General features: G+C 37.2%; 1 protein-coding gene across 1 annotated transcript; it reads right to left on the bottom strand.

The window, feature by feature from the left end:
• Positions 1-9,662: 9,662 nt before the first annotated feature.
• Positions 9,663-12,455, bottom strand: LOC114313258 (NAD(P)-binding Rossmann-fold superfamily protein). Its single transcript, XM_028259636.2, has 8 exons — positions 12,031-12,455; positions 11,701-11,932; positions 11,530-11,609; positions 11,266-11,422; positions 11,043-11,124; positions 10,618-10,705; positions 10,462-10,508; positions 9,663-10,341 (listed from the first exon to the last, which is right to left on the bottom strand). The coding sequence occupies exons 1-8, from the start codon at positions 12,152-12,154 to the stop codon at positions 10,159-10,161; spliced, it is 993 nt and encodes a 330-aa protein (XP_028115437.1). The 5' UTR covers positions 12,155-12,455; the 3' UTR covers positions 9,663-10,158.
• Between the last annotated feature and the right edge of the window lie 4,250 nt (positions 12,456-16,705).

The following is a 16,705-nucleotide window of genomic DNA, read 5'->3' as shown; positions in this document are numbered from 1 at the left end:
GTAATTACTTCGAATTAGAATGCCCTAGACAAGAACTCCCTCGAATTCGTGTTATCTCGGGTGCTTCTCCAGTTGGTCACCTCGGTCCAAACAATCTCGGGGTTCTTTTTACCTTGATCTCAGTCCAACCACACTTTAAAATATTTTATTCAAAATATTTTTACAAGTGTTCTTCATTTACTTGTACATGCTGTCTTCTAGCAAGACTTCACTTTTCGCAACCTTTTCAAGCCTGACAGCTTGGTTGATTATCTCAGATAATGTATACCTCGGCTAACTTCGACTTGTAAATTGTTCTGAAATTTCAACAAGTGTCAAGCCCATTCTAACTTGTAAAAATTTCAACAAGTATTAAGCTCTCAAGCTTATTTATCATTCCTACTCCTTGCCCCCTAATGTGAACCTAAGTTCCACTTAAGTTCACATTAAGCATGCGTCTTTAATTTTGCCGAAGACTGATTCAGATAAATTTTAACTGAGGTTTTCTACCTCGTTGTCTCTGTTAAATTAACTAAAGCAAACCTTGTTCGATTCTGCCGACATGGTAAGTCTAATTTTATTCAACTTAGTTCGACTCTATTATATGCAAGTATGATTCAACTCTGTCATATAATAAGTCTAAGTTTTTCGTCCAACTTAGTTCAACCCTATCATGTGCAAGTATAATTCAACTTTGCCACATAACGAGTCTAAGTTAGTTATCCAACTTAGTTCAACTCTGTCATGTGCAAGTATAATTCAACTCTGTCACATAACGAGTCTAAGTTACTTATCCAACTTAGTTCAACTCTATCATGTGCAAGTATAATTCAACTCTGCCATATAACAAGTTTAAGTTACTCATCATGTTACAATCGGAAACATCGTCGTACGACCATTTTAGTCTTATTAAAGAAGTGTCAACAATAACCCATGGAAAATCAAATCAAGCTAGTGTTTTATTGAACTTCAGCTAATTACATGAATCTCAAAAGACAAAAACTTAATGAAAGAAAAACTTCAAATTGCCAGTGTTCCAGGGTCTTGGCAACTCTTTGCCATCTTTGTCCTCGAGCTGATATACCCTATTGCCGGCAACAGAAATGATTCTGTAAGGCCCCTCCCAGGTTGGGCCAAGTTTGCCCTACTTAGGATCCTTTTTGTTGCCGACAAATTTCCACAGGACAAGGTCCCCAACATTGAATTCTCTTGGGTTAACCTTCTTATTGTAAGCTCTCACCAGCTGCTGCTGGTATGCCTTCAGCCAAATTGCTGCTCTTTTCTTTCTTTCTTCCAGCAGATTCAGATCTCGGGCTAAGACCCTCATTGGTCCCATCCTCTACTCCCTGGGTTCTGATTCTAGGGATGCCGACCTCTAGTGGGATAACTGCTTTAGTGCCATAAGCCATGGCAAAAAGAGATTCCCCAGTTGATCTCCTTGGCGTAGTCCGATATGCCAACAATACATTAGGAAATTCTTCCACCCATTTTCCCTTGGCTGTTTCTAACCTCTTTTTGATCCCATCCAAGATGGTCTTGTTGGATGCTTCGGCCTGACCATTACTCTAGGGAAAACTTGGGGTGGTGTAATAATTATTTATCTTGTACTTGGCGCAAAAGCTTTTGATCAGCTTACTGTCAAACTGGGTGCCATCGTCTGCAATAATAGCTCTTCGAATCCCAAATCTGGTGATAATGTTTTTCCAAATAAAGTTATTCACATCAATGTCTCTAATATTTGCGAGGGGTTCTGCCTCTACCCACTTCGTAAAGTAGTCAATTGCCACCAATAGAAATTTTCTTTGTCCAATTGCGTGGGGCAATTGCCCGATAAGATCCATGCCCCACTGGGCAAATGGATAGGGACTGGATACCGGATTTAAGTCTGCTGCTGGCTGATGTATCAAAGGTGCAAAATTTTAGCACTTCTCACATTTTCTGACGTAGGACTCAGCATCCTTTTACATATAGGGCCACCAGTATCCTTGAGTTATGGCCTTATGAGCAAGTAATCTGCCCTCTGCATGACTGCTACATACTCCTTCATGAATCTCAAATAAAAAGTCCTCAACCTGAGAGGGGTGTACACATCTTAACAGGGGCCCAGTGAAGGACCTCTTGTAAAGATGGCCTTCTCATGATAAGCGAAATCTGGCTGACTTCAATCTGGTCTTATGTGCTTATTTCTTATCCTTTGGCAATTTGCCATCTCTGAGGAACATAACTATTGCATCCATCTAGCTTGGGCCCATTTCTATGCACATTGCCTCATACTCTGTTATCTGAGGCTCTACACTTGGTCCTGTTAAATAGTCAACCATGATTGTCCTTGGTTCCCCTGTTATTGCACTGGCCAGGTTGGCCAAGACATCGACATGACTGTTATCATCTCGGCTAACCTGTTGCAGCCAACAATCTTGGAACAGTGGCTGTAATTCTTTCATCTTGGGCGGAGTACTCGCATGTTGCTTGATTCACAATAAGCCGGGAGCCACAGTAGACTACCACCTCATCAGCTTCCATTGCTGCTGCTAACTTTAGTCTTGCAATTAGTGCTTCATACTCTCCTATGTTGTTTGAGGCCTTGAACTCTAAACGAATTGATTGCTCTATCATTCGCCCATCCAGCGATATCAAAACCACCACGACACCTGCTCTTTGTCGGTTTGAACTTCCATCGACAAACAGGCAGAAGGGGTCACCGATGTAGATATTGCAGGGCTTTAGTTGCTCTGTCTTCTTCTGTTTTACTAGAGTGGGGTCCTTTAGCCCCAACTGGGTCTCTTCTGGACCTGTTGGACATCCCAAGCCGCGGCTCTCTGGAGCCCGATGTGGTATGACACCGGGTGTGAATTCAGTTACAAAGCCAGCCAGAACCTGTCCCTTGATTTCTGTTCTTGGCCTGAACTCCAAGTCGTATTGGCCCAGCACTACTGCCCATTTGGCTATTCTACCTGTTAGGTCTCCATGCTACAACAGGGACTTCAAAGGATGCTCAGTCAATACCACGATCCTGTGGGCTTGGAAGCAGTGGTTCAACTTCTTGGGAGCCATTACCAAGGCTAGTGTTAACTTTTCCAAGGACAGGTACCTGGTTTCCATACCTGCTAGGGTTTTACTCACATGGTAAATCGCTTTCTTTGAAAAAACTAAGTATAGGAACAATTCTTCTCGGATTACTACTGCACTTACTGCATGCTTTGAAACAACTAAGTATAGGAACAATTCTTTTCCAGGGGTTGGATTTGACAGAACTGGAGCTGTTGTCAAGTACCTTTTTAAGTCTGCCAAAGTGACTTCGCACTCTTAAGTCCACAAAAAATCAGTGGCATTTTTTAACAAACTAAAAAATGGTTTAAACTTATCAGAACTTTGGTTGATAAACCTATTCAGAGCTGCTACCTTGCCGATCATTATCTGGACCTGTTTGGTCGACATGGGGCTCTTTATGTCAAGTATGGCCTTGATCTGATCCGGGCTTGTTTCTATGCCCCTTCTAGTTACTAAGAACCCTAGAAACTTACCTGATCCAACTCCAAATATGCACTTCGATGCATTGAGTCGGAGCCGATATGTTCTTAGGATATCAAAAACTGCTTTCAAGTCGGTTAGATGGTCCCTAGGCTCTTTGGTCTTTACGACCATGTCATCAATATACACTACTACTGTCTTGCCAATCAGATGCCTTAACATCTTGGTCACCAACCTCTGGTAGGTTTTTCTTGTGTTCTTCAACCCGAAAGGCATCACTCTGTAGCAATATAGGCCTTTCAGTGTGATGAGGGCAGTCTTCTCCTTGTTAGGGGGATACATTGCTATCTGGTGGTATCCCTTGTAAGCATCCAAAAAGCTCATCCTCCCATGCCCTGAAGTGGCATCCACCAGTTGGTTAATTTTAGGCAGAAGAAAACTATCCTTGAGTCAAGCCTTATTTAGGTTGGTGAAATCCACGTAGACCCTCCACTTCCCATTCTTCTTTTTCATAACTACCGTATTGGACAACTAGGTAGGGTAGCTTACTTCCCTAATGGGCCTAGGCTTCTAAAGCTTGTCAACTTCCTCCTCAACTGCCTCCACATGCATTAACATTAGTCTTCTTGCTTGCTGAATGACCGGCTTAGCCGACCTATCCACATTTAGCATGTGGCAAGTGACCTTGGAGTCAATACTAGACATCTCGTATGGTATCCAGGCAAATACTTTCATGTTTCCTCGCATGAATGCCTCCAAATCCTTTCCCTCCTCTTCGGCTAAGCCAGAGCCGAGAAGAAAGAAGCGTTCCTCATCTCCTTCCTGGACCAGGATCTTCTTTAAAGCCTCCTCATTTTTGTCAGCTAGTTCCTTGCCGACATCCTTTAGGACCTCTTTGTTCTCGTCTTCTATCTCTACTGTTTTTGCTTCTTACACAGTGCAAGTGGATCTCATTGCTGCCATGGAATAAGTTTTTGCTTGCACCTAATCTCCCCTGACCTCCTCAATCCCCTGTTCTGTCGAAAACCGTAGCAGCTGGTGTAGCGTTAAAGGAATAGCCCTCATTGCGTGCAACCACGGTCTTCCCAGAACAACATTATAAGGGGAGGGGGTGTCAATCACTGTAAACTCTGTGTTTACCTTCTTGGTGCCTGCCTGCACCTCCAAATGCATGGCTCCCAGTGACCATGTCGGCGTCCTGTTAAACCCCACCATCGGACTACTGGACTGTTCTAAGTCATCCTGGTGAAAGCTCAGCTCTTTGTAACATCTAACATACATGATATCATAAGAACTGCCTTGATCGACCAGTATATGCCTTACCTGGCAATTCCCAATCCTCAGAGTCACCACCAGAGCATTATTGTGCGGATGCTATACCATATCTAAATTGGCTTTAGTAAAAGAGACCATCGGTCCGAGATACTCATGCACTCTGGGCTTCTTCTGTTGAACTTGGTACACATGTTGTATGTGTCTCACTCTCTGTGTTTCCCCCCTAACTTCAGTCTCATTCACTCTTAAGTGAATTACATTGATCACCCGGGGTCCATCTGCTTGTTGTGATGGCGGTGATGGAGGTGCCACTGGTGTTGGGGGAAACCTTGCATGTTCCTCCCTTATCCTAGCTTCATCCACTAGGTCTCTTAGATGACCTTGCTTGACCAAGTCCTTCAAGTAGGTTCTCAGGGCCCTACACCCCTGTGTAAAATGCCCATCTGCATTGTGGTAAGTGCAGTGCTTCCCAATGCTTCTTCCCATAAACTCGTCGTGAACTTTTTCTGGCGCTCTGTAATATGGTTGGTTTTTTATCCTCTCCAGGACCTTATGGATCGGGATCTTGAATACTGTAGTAATTGCCTGTGCAGCCCTTAGTCCGACCTCCTGCCTGTTAACTGTGGTATTACCTCAGCCTCGCTTCGGTGAGCCGTTTCCCTTCTCCTGCTTCAACACTTTCATTCTTGGTGTGTCCTCCTCTGCCCTGGCATATTTTTCTATTCGCACCATGAGCTCTTCCCTACACTTTGGTAGAGTTTTCGTTACCGACTTTTGAAGTGGGCATTTATCCTCCAGGCTGTTTTTAAATGAAATGACTGCCACCTCCTAGTTACATGCTGGTATTTGGTTGAACACGTCGCAATACCACTTGGCATAAGCCCTCAAGCTCTCATCCTCGCCAATCTTTAAAGCCAACAGGGAGTTTACCCTCAACGGCTGCAGTTTGTTTGTAACAAACTTGGCCACGAACATTTCGGCCAAGCTTTCCCAACTTTTCACAGTTCTTTTCGACAACTTGTAAAACCAATCCGATGCGATTTCTCCAAAAGATGAAGGGAACATGTTGCAAAGCAACTGCTCATTCCCGCTGTACAAGGCCATTGAATTTAAATACAAGCTGACACGAAAGTTCTGGTCGGACTTACCGTCGTATATCTAGAACCTCGGCGTTTGGAATCTCTTCGGAGGCTCGAACTTATCTAGCTCCACTGAGAACGGTATCCTCCGTTTGACAGGGAATGTTACCTCGACATTGAGTCGCTTCCTCTGGAGGTAGTCTCTCAAATCCTCTTTCTCTCGTCCGGGAGCTCAACTATCAACGGATTTTAGCTTTTTTGGGGCACTACTCCCAGTGTCATTATTTGTACTCTTGGACCTCCCCTCATCCGTTGTGTTAAAACAAAATTCCTTCCCGTGGATAAGCCGAGGTTCCCTGACGTAAATCCCCATCATTCATGTTGTCTTCTGCGACTAACCTCGCACCGATTCAGTGCGACCGACATCCCGTGATGGCTGATGGGGGCACTCCCTTTCCCTACCATGTTACAGGACTACTGGGATTACTTTCTGCCCCCCATTCTGGGCATCGATCCTGGCTGCTGGCACCGGTGTGTCCTGCAACGAGAATGGTGGTTGTATTACCTTGTTCTGCATTATGAAATTGACAACCGTCTGAAAGTCCGCCAACTTATTTGCCATCCATTTCACCTCGTCGTCCTTTCTTAGGCATCAATCCTTCCATACTTGGAAGTTGCTCTCGTTGTAATACTCGTCTTGGCTACCCTTCTTCGGGATGTTATCCCCTTTGTCGACATCCTTCTCCCCAGGGTTTGGATCATTTCTGCCTTCATTACGTGGTTTTTTCCCGACGTTAGGATCTGCGTGCTCCTCACTTTCACTGTGGATGTCATCTCTAATCTTTTCTTCCTGCCCGTTGTCAGCCATCTATTCTCCTTAAGTTCCCCAGACAGCGCCAATTTGTGGGTGTTGATTTTCAACCACACAACCAAATGAGGAACCCAGCTGGAGAGCATCGGTAGAATAGATTAAGCCCGAACAACCTATCACAGAAAGATAAGAATCCGACGGTGGTTAGTCCACCCGGGAGCTCTTCGACGATTAAGTTAGTAATTAATATCTCACACAGATAACAAATAGTGCTTAACTCACTAGAAAGAACATAAAAAACATACCCTAAACCCACCGAGGGTACCTTACTTTTATAATGATCAGTGTCCAACTTCTCCTAGAAGTCCAACTTCCTCTAGAAGTCTTACTTCATGGGACTCTAACACATGATGCTTATCTTGGACTCTTAGCTAGATAGAGATAAAGTTCCTCACAGCTTTATCCCTATTCAGCCTAGAGCCCTCTTTCATCTAGGACTCTTGCCCCTCCCTATCCACTTATCTCGGATTCCGGTATCCACACAGATAACCTCGGCCTATCCGAGATCACCTCGGCAATGTGGCTAGGCCATGTGGCACTTCGGCTGACACTTCGGTGTCACCTTTTGCCACGTGCTGTCATTCACAAAATACTTTCCCACAATAATATATTAAAATATATATTTTTTGTTGGGATGTAAATTTTTTCTTTATTTTATTTTATTTTATTTTTGAACGATATCTTTATTGATTTTATTAAAACTTACGTTTGTGGTAATTTGTGATTGAATTTATTTAAAAAATCCTTTACTTTGTTTATACACAATTTTTTTTAATTTATAATGATATCAATATATTTATTTAAGAAATATAATGTATGATTAAATTTAATTATAGAATGTTTTAATTTTTTTAACATATAACTCGATGGATGGATTTGGAATTTTTATAATTATTTTTTAGGTCGAGCTTGAACAGATGTAGAGGTTCAATGTTAAGATCAAATCAAACTTGAACAGACATAAAATCTCTTATTATATAGTATCAGCTTAGCCTAAACCCGACCCGACATATGATATTTGTGGGATTGATTATTACAAATGTCATAACTAAATCATTTACAAGTCATATATAACTAAAAAAAATGAGTTGTAACTAAACACTATATAAGGTATAATAAAAAAATCTTTTAAATCATAACAAAATAATATCATAACCAACATTATAATGAGTCATAATTAATACTATAATATATTTAATCAAGTCATAACCAATAATCCAAAAACGAAAACTACAAAAATTATAATTAGAGGCATACGAAGCACACCACAAATTAGGGTTGGGCACGGGTCGGTTGTGGCCATAAAACCTCCAATCCGCCATCCGTCCGCCAGATTGGCGGATTGGAAAAAATCAATCCGCATCCGTCCGCTAATGCGGCGGATGTGGATTGAGCGGATTGGCAGTTTGGCGGATGGATGCGAATCGGTTTGGCGGTTTGAAATTTTATAAATTTTCAACATAATTCAACTTGTGCATTTCTTAAAAAAAAAAAAAAGAGTATTACAGTCAATGACTTAAAAAAGTATTACAATTACTGCATGCATCATCCAAAGAAAGAAAGTTTGAAACTTTAGAATATCACAATTGCTGCATGTCTCATCTATATATTACAATCACAGTATGCCTCATCCACATAAATTATTACAATATGTGGTTCTCAAAATATAAAAACAATTCAAACCACCAAAACCATGAACAGAGCAATAGTAGAAATTGTGTATGTCTCTGTGTTGTTATATTTATATATGTTTTTGAAAACAAAAACCAACCAGTATATATCATATTTTTTATTTATTACTTTTAGAATTTGATTGAAAAACAAAAAAATATAGATAAATAATACCTTTATTTTTTTCAATTCAAAAAATATATTCAAGTTGAAAACTTCTTTTCAACAGAATATTTGAACTCTTTTTTAATTGAAAATACAAACAAAACATTTAAACAAATTGAAAATACAAAATCTTATAAATTACGAAGGGTGCTCGCGGTTTGGCGGCTCGGTTGCGGCCAAAAGAATCTCAAATCCGTCATCCGTCCGCCAAATTGGCGGATTGGAGAAAATCAATCCGCAACCGTCCGCTCGTCATCACGCATCCGTCCAAAATGCGGCGGATCGGTTCGGTTCGGTTGGTTTTGACGGATCGGTATATTCTCTGCTCACCCCTACCACAAATGGGTATGTAGTCTAAAATTTCCCTCAATATATAGATGTAAGACAAATATTTATAATTATATATACAAACAGGAATATTTGAGATGATTTAAATAAGTATATTTTTTGACTTTTTATGAAAAAATATATAAAAAAATAGAGATGTAATATGATCCAAATAAGTACATTTATCTAAATAAATGCACTGATATAAATTATGCCACACTCAAATCTCATTTATATTATCTCAAATTGTTTCTATGCACCTACATACGATCTGGTGAGAACTAATGTAAAGCATACAGTAAGCTTCTGTCCAGTTCTCTCGAGTTCATTCATGATCATGCATACAGTAAGCTTCTGTCCAGTTCTCTCGAGTTCATTCATGATCATGATCATGATAATGATCTGAATTAAAAGATTGAACTTCTCTTCAATTCCTGATCTGAATTGAAGGTTGTCGTCTGATTTTGTGTAATCTGTCACACGTCTCATTTCGTTAATATGAATTAATCATTTTGTAAAATCTTTAATATATATTTTATACAAAAAAATTAAATTAATTTAATAATTATATATATTCAATTTATCATGTGTATCATATAAAAAAATAAATAATCTATTTTTTAAGATAAATTTATGGTATGCTGTTTTTAGACATAAATATAATAAATTAAATTAGTTATAATTGTCAAATTGACTTAATTTTTTATGTAAATAATATACAAAAACATCTAATAAAATAAATCATTTAAATTATTGAAATGAAATATATAGTAAGTCTTACAGACTATGACATTACATTCCAGTCAAAATCATGGACTCCAATCTAGATCACAAACAAGAGGAAAGCCATATATTTATTTTAAAACATAAACAGCCGTACATCATTTTAATAAACTTACACATGAACTTAAATACCATATCCACACCGCTAATCTTTGTCCAATACATCATTTTAATAAAATTATACAGCAATTAGCAGTTTAATTAAGCACTGCTAACTCCAACTTAATTATTTATTATAACAACAACAGACCAAAAAAAATTTAATTAAAAACTAGTACTTAAATATACGAACAAGCACAAGCACATTTCTCTATTATTATACAAAGACTCGTATTTGTAAACTAGAACCTTATACTAAAAAAAGATTTATATAATCACCACCGTAATATCCACTACTGTCTCTCCTCCACTCTTCTTCATGGACTATTCATTCACCGTCACACTATAGGACTATCTACTCTTATTATATAAGATCCCTTTTATGTTCTTCTCTATTGGAGTATATAATATATATATTGATTGGTTGTTACTTGAATTTTAATAAAAAACTGGGTTTGAGTCTCCAGAAACCATGATCTCCGAGGCGGACCATAGCCTTGCAGCTTCGGTTGGGTTGGATCCTAATTTGGATGTTGAAACTTCGTTGCAATCCGCGAAGTACTTTCCACTCACGCTTTCAAGCCTCGCATGAGTCGCAACGTAGCAAGTCGTCGCAGCAGCCTGAACCAAATTTCAATTGTTCATAACAACAATTGCATAACTAAACTATATGTACTTATTTTGTATTTGATCAATCAAACACTAGAGAGAGAGAGAGAGAGAGTAATTAACGAACATTACCTGTGGAATTGTCTTCAAGAACTTGGAAGCCAAGAAGAACACGAGATCTGCATATTCTAACACTTTGAATTTTAGAACAGCACTCAACTAGATGTATATATAATTGTATATACACTTGAATGAAACTGAGAGCTTTATAGAGTGGTAGTGAGTGACCTGTAATAAGGCCTTCCCGATCTCTGGTGAGTCTAGTCCTCACAATACCTGGATGAACGCAATTCACCGTAACGTTTGCTTCCATTTCCTGCAACATTCTAAAAACAATTAATTCAATATAAAATAACAAAAATAAATTTTTGATAAACAACAATTTTTGCTTTTTTTTTTCTTTTTCTTTTCATTATCAACTCTTTAGGGTCATTGGCAGATTCTGTCTGAGATTTGTATGATCCATATAGAAAAAATGTTTTATATGAATTTTAAAATTAATCAAGATGTAATTCAATATTCAGTCATAAAAACTAGAGAGAACTGTTTGAGTCTATGGTGAACCCAAGTCCAAACAACCCATCCAGTCTAAATTTTAGACAGAATGAAATTCTCCTCTAAAAAAAAATTTAAATAATAATAATAATAGTTACCTTGAGTCTCTGAGAGAGCTCCTTGGTGTGCAAAACGTTGGCGAGCTTCGAGAGAGCATAAGCACGTGTCGCATCGTAATGACTGTCGAAGACCAGACAAAATATCAAAGCAAAGTCAAACTGAAATTTCATTTTCACCTCATTTATTTCTCGAATCAGTAGTGACTCATCGATTTCCCGATTTCCTAAATTTCTCTGTTTGAATCCATATTGACCAACTCACCTTTTGTTTCTAGTCATCAGATCGAGACAACGAATCACGTCACCGGAAAACCATCCGTGAATGCTCGACGACACGTTCACTATACGACCTTCAACTCCGGTAGCCTTTGCCGTTTCGATCATCTTTCTCAGCAACAGTTTTGTCAACAGAAAATGACCTGTGAATTTTCAAACACACACACAAAAAAAAAGAAAAGAAAAAAAGAAGCCTCTTAATTCACGATACAATTACAAACGCAATTGTACATTTGATACTGAAATTTACCTAAATAATTGGTAGCGAAGGTCATCTCTACTCCATCGTCGGAGATAGCGTGCTCGTGTGAGAACTTTCCGGCGTTGTTTCTGAGATCAATCAAAATCAAACAGATTGTAGATTAACACACACACATATATAGATACATACATGCATGAATGTGTATACTTATGGAGTTACATGAGGAGATTGAGAGGCGAATCGAGAGATTCGAACTCAGCGACGAAGCATCGAACTGAACTAAGAGAGCTAAGATCAAGCGCCATAACGACGATCTCCGATTTAGGAAATTCCGATACGATACGAGCCTTAGCTTCCTCTGAGGCCTTGAGGCTCCGAGCCGGGAGGATGAGCCGCGCGCCGCACTTGGCTAACACACGAGCAGTCTCAGCTCCGATCCCTGACGTGGCGCCTGGTGAACCACCCGATCAAACAAGCACGTGAGAAAAAATACTTTTTTTAAATTTTTTTTTTTTTTAAAACTCGTGCGCTTGTACTCTCTCTGCTTACCTGTTATGATGGCGGTGAGGGAGCGGAGATCCGGGGAGGTCTCGGTGACTTGCTCGGCTGTAGACTTGGAGCCGTAGCCACTGGGGCCGATTGAGCCGATCAGGTATTTTACGGTTTCCAGCATTTTCGTCGTTGAATTATTTTTTAAAATATTGTTTGCTCTTATTCTCGGTCGAGTAGTTTTTCTGTTGATGGAAAGCGAAGTACGTATATGCAGTTTGCAGTTACAGAGACAAAAGTTATAGATAGGAAGGCGTGGCTTTTGTCACGGATATCAGGCCGTCGGCATTTACTTTTAGAGAGAGAGAGAGAGAGAGAGAGAGAGAAGGCGGGGATTTGGTTAGTCTGGTTACAAGCCCAGAGAGAGAGAGAGAGAGTTTGGTTAGGAGGTAACGAGGAAGAGTGGATGTAGGTGAGAATTTTATAACGGATAATGTTATATGTATTAATTAATATATTAATTGATAATGTGATATAATTTAAGATATTTTTAATATTTGTGATTTGTATAATAATTGAGGTTAATAATAATATCATAATTAATATTGGTATACTAATTATTATACTAATAACACTGGTTTGGGAAGTTAGATTGGAATATGTAAGCCTTAACATAGTTATAAAAAAATAAAATAAAATTTTTAATTTAATAAGTTAAAATGTCGTATTTAAATTATAATTTATTTTTTCTCTTATAAAAATTAACAAAAGTCAAAAAATCAATCAACTTTTTAATTCCAAATAAAAATAATCAAAAAATTAAAAAACTAATCGACATGGCAAATGAAGTCATAAATTAATTACTAATGGTGCTGGTAGGGTTAAGGGGTTAAGAGCATCAATATGTTAAGGATGGAGGGATAGGATTACATATTTGTCATTCATTCATTATTGTTTATTGAAATCAGTTTTTTAATGTTGTATTTGGTTGGAGAATTGAAAAAAAAAATTTGAAAAGAGAAGAAAAATAAAAAAGATGCATGAAATTATGTAAAATATATGTATATTTTATTCACATTTCACCTTTTTTTTTTCCCTTTTCTTTTTTAAATTTCCCAACCAAACACAGTGTTATGTCTACTTTGGGGATTGAGATTTGTTGTTTGAGTTTGTGTACTCATTACGGATCTCATTTTAACAATAATGTTATATTTTTTTAATTTGTCATCTTTAAATGATCTTTAATGATGTGGAATAGTTTAGATTTCATATAATAAAATATTTGACAAATTAAAATTTAACACTTGTTAGACATATTATTAGGGATAATTTTTACAGAAAATTTGTGATAAATCTAATCTAAGAAGTGTATAAAGTATTAGATTCAGTGGATTTTTTTATTGATGAGAGATCCATCATTTGTGAAATAGTTTGGGGAGAATTTTTTTTAATTGATTTTAGAGTACATTTTGTTATTTTTTTATCTGTTGACTTTTTCTACTATATGTTCAAATTTATAAATATCTGTTCAAATCTTCTATCTGTTTAATTTTTTTGACTATGTGTTCAATTTTTTTCCCCTTATTTGTTCAAAATTTTACTATCTGTTGAAATTTACCACCAAATCTGTTAAAATTTTGCTATTTGTTGAATTTTATCTTTTAAAAGAGAATGAATAGTAATTTTTTTTTTTTTTTTTTGAACTAAGAGATTTGCAAGCCAGTATATGTTGCAATCATCATCATCATCAACAATAACAACAACAACAACAACAACTCTTTCTCACTTCTCATTTTTCTATTTTTCATTCTATCTGTAGAAATGAACAAAACAAAACAAAACAAACGAACAAAAAGAGAGAAGAGAGAGAAAAAGGAAATGAGTTTTTTGAGCCTCAAGCACACCTCTAATCTTCACAAACCAATTTCTCTCTTTATCTGTTCAAACAATTTATGTTTCTCTCTCTATCTCTCTCCACAAACCCAGTTCTCTCTCTATCTGTTCAAATAATTTATGTTTCTCTCTCTCCACAAACATAATTCTCTTTCTCTATCTGTTGAAACTTTCTTCACTTTATTCCAATAACTTTTTCATTGATTGCAACTTCAATCTTCATCCGATCTAAAAACTTTGATCTTTATAATGTTCATCAAAATCTTTCATTCATTCAAAGAAAAAGCTGGGGAAAAAAATTACAGATCCCCATTTTCAGCACTAGGCAACAAATTGTAAAATAATATATATCTGAAAGTAATAAATATATTAAACAAAAAATTAACCCATAAAACAAAAAAAAAAAAAATCAATATCAAAAAAGCTTGCAATTCTTTAAATCCCATTTAGTTATTTTGATTTAGTTCGAAACCCAATCATGAACTAGTACCAAAATTACACATACACAAAAAAGATTTTAAAAAAATGGTATATTTAAACATTGGAATATGAAATCCAAGGTCCCAACTATGACCTTTGGCATGTCCATTATGGAAACACAATATAGTGTCGTAGAAATTTAAATGTCATTTCAATAACAATTAACTTATCTCAAATATATAACACCAATGCATGTTAAGAACAAAGAGGAAATATGAATAAGAAGAATATAAACGACTTACTAGCACCAGATTTGAATTGTCGTCGCAACCTCTTCACTACCATCGTTGGTGAGTCACTTCGTTGGATCGGTGTTGTGGACTTGGGACTGAAGAACCTCTAAGTTGATCTATGTGGATCTCTGAAAAACCTCCTTGTGCAAAATCGGCTTGTGTTTTGGAGGCTTTTGAATAGCAACAAAAAGTTCTAAAAATAGAGAGAGAAAGAGTGTTCAGAAGACAAGTTCGATCAAACCTTATGGATGTACAGGTCTTTGAAGACACTAGCCGTAACTGAGGCAGATCTAGAGGTGTTCAACCCAAGGTCAACTATAGACAACCCATTTTGACCGGCCCTAACACTTGGACATTTTCTTTTGATTACCCATGATGAAAATAAGAATGTGTTTCTCATATAATTCTTAGTAAGAAATATAGAATTTGTGCTTCACTATTGACCCTAAGCCTGTTTTGGCCAAATGTTCAAATCCCATTCAAAACTCTCTTTCGAAATTTTCTTTCCGCGCTTTATTCCGAATATTTTGTAATGTTCCGAGACTCATTTTTAACTTCAAAATGAAACATTTTCTTAAGAGATTAAGCAAAGAATAGTGTGGAAATAAGACAAAATGACGAGAATTTTGTCGAAAAATCCTGTTTCATGCAAAATAGTCAGCCACGACCAATATTTTGGCCAGCCAGCCAACTTAATTGATTGGCCGACTAATTTGCCCAAAAGCGGGCAGTCTTAGTAGAATTCTTGTTGAAAGCTTGTAGGTTATGCCATTTCAGATATTTTGTTGATACATTCATGCATGAGATGCACCTAATTATCCTCATTTGGCCTCTATTGTCAAAAAAAAGATTGTCTTTTACCCCAAAAGGAGCATCTAAGGCAACCAACCTTGTCACCCCATCATTTATGTCTCCCACTGCCTTAACTCTGCCTTTAATTCATTATCTATATGGATGATTAGAATGTATCAAAGGAGAGAAATGATGAATTGAGAGAATTGAATTAAGAGAGATATATAGAGAGAAAAAGAGAAGTTAAGCTTTGAGCCAAAACTCATATACACTGATATATCAAGTTCTATATACGAAAATCATCCCAAGAATTCTGATATAGCCATATTCCTGAGCTTTAATCCAAAAGAGAGTGAGTGTTTTTTTAAAGAGAGAAAAACAGAGTTGTATAACTCTCTCCCCACGCACACTGTTAAACCATCCAAAAACACCATTCTAACTAGAATTTTGAATTTTCAAATTGAAGATTGAAAGCACACTTCCTAAATTTGAGGGTGATCAAAATGAAGTTTAGAAGTCAAATCTTTTTCTTGGAAGATAAATTTTGCACACTTTTTATTTTCTTGCATTTCTTGCATTTCCTTTTTTATATTGCTTTTCTTGCTTTAATTTCATGTTACAAACCTGTTAGAAGCTAACTGGAAGTGATTAGTTGAGCCACTTGCATATTTTTCATTTGTTTTTCTGGTATTTGAACAAAACAGAGTTTTTGGCCTGGCCTGATTGGCCAGCCGGCCAATTTATTGGCTGGCTGGCTAACGTTTTGGTTAGCCAGCTCATCTTTCGGCCGATCAGCCATCTTCTCCTGGACAGAACCTAGCAGTCTCTTAGATGTCGAGTAGAACAGTCTCCGAAACCCCTTGAAGGAAAAACGATAGTGGTTTGTGCAACAACAGAGGTGGTGGTAAGGAAGTAGGATAAGAAGATGATAATGATGGTTAGGAATGTAAAGAAAAACGATAAAACCGAGCCGGCCGATCGAAACCGACCGAAATGTTAGTTTTCGGTCTATTTTTATAACATACGGTCTGTTTTGGTTTTAAAACTTTTTATACTGATGCAAACCGAACCGACCGAATATTATATTTAAATATTTTTATATTATAATTTCTTAAACATTATACGAGAAGTAACTAATATAACACACTTTTGTGATATAAATTAGAGATAAAAACATTTATAAAGCAATTTTCATATATTTTCTTTATTTATTTTCAATGTAAAATTTTATAATCTACTATAAAACCTTTTAAAATTTCATGTAAATTCCTCTTCTATGTCAAACCCACAAAACTAGTAAAAACAAATCGTAGCATACGTTATGTATCGATTTCTCA

The sequence above is a fragment of the Camellia sinensis genome, chromosome 13 (genome assembly GCF_055761805.1).
Source record: "Camellia sinensis isolate YWXY chromosome 13, ASM5576180v1, whole genome shotgun sequence".
Classification (NCBI taxonomy): Eukaryota; Viridiplantae; Streptophyta; class Magnoliopsida; order Ericales; family Theaceae; genus Camellia; species Camellia sinensis.
Note: the sequence above shows the minus strand (reverse complement) of the source record. Positions and strands in the feature narration are given on the sequence as shown.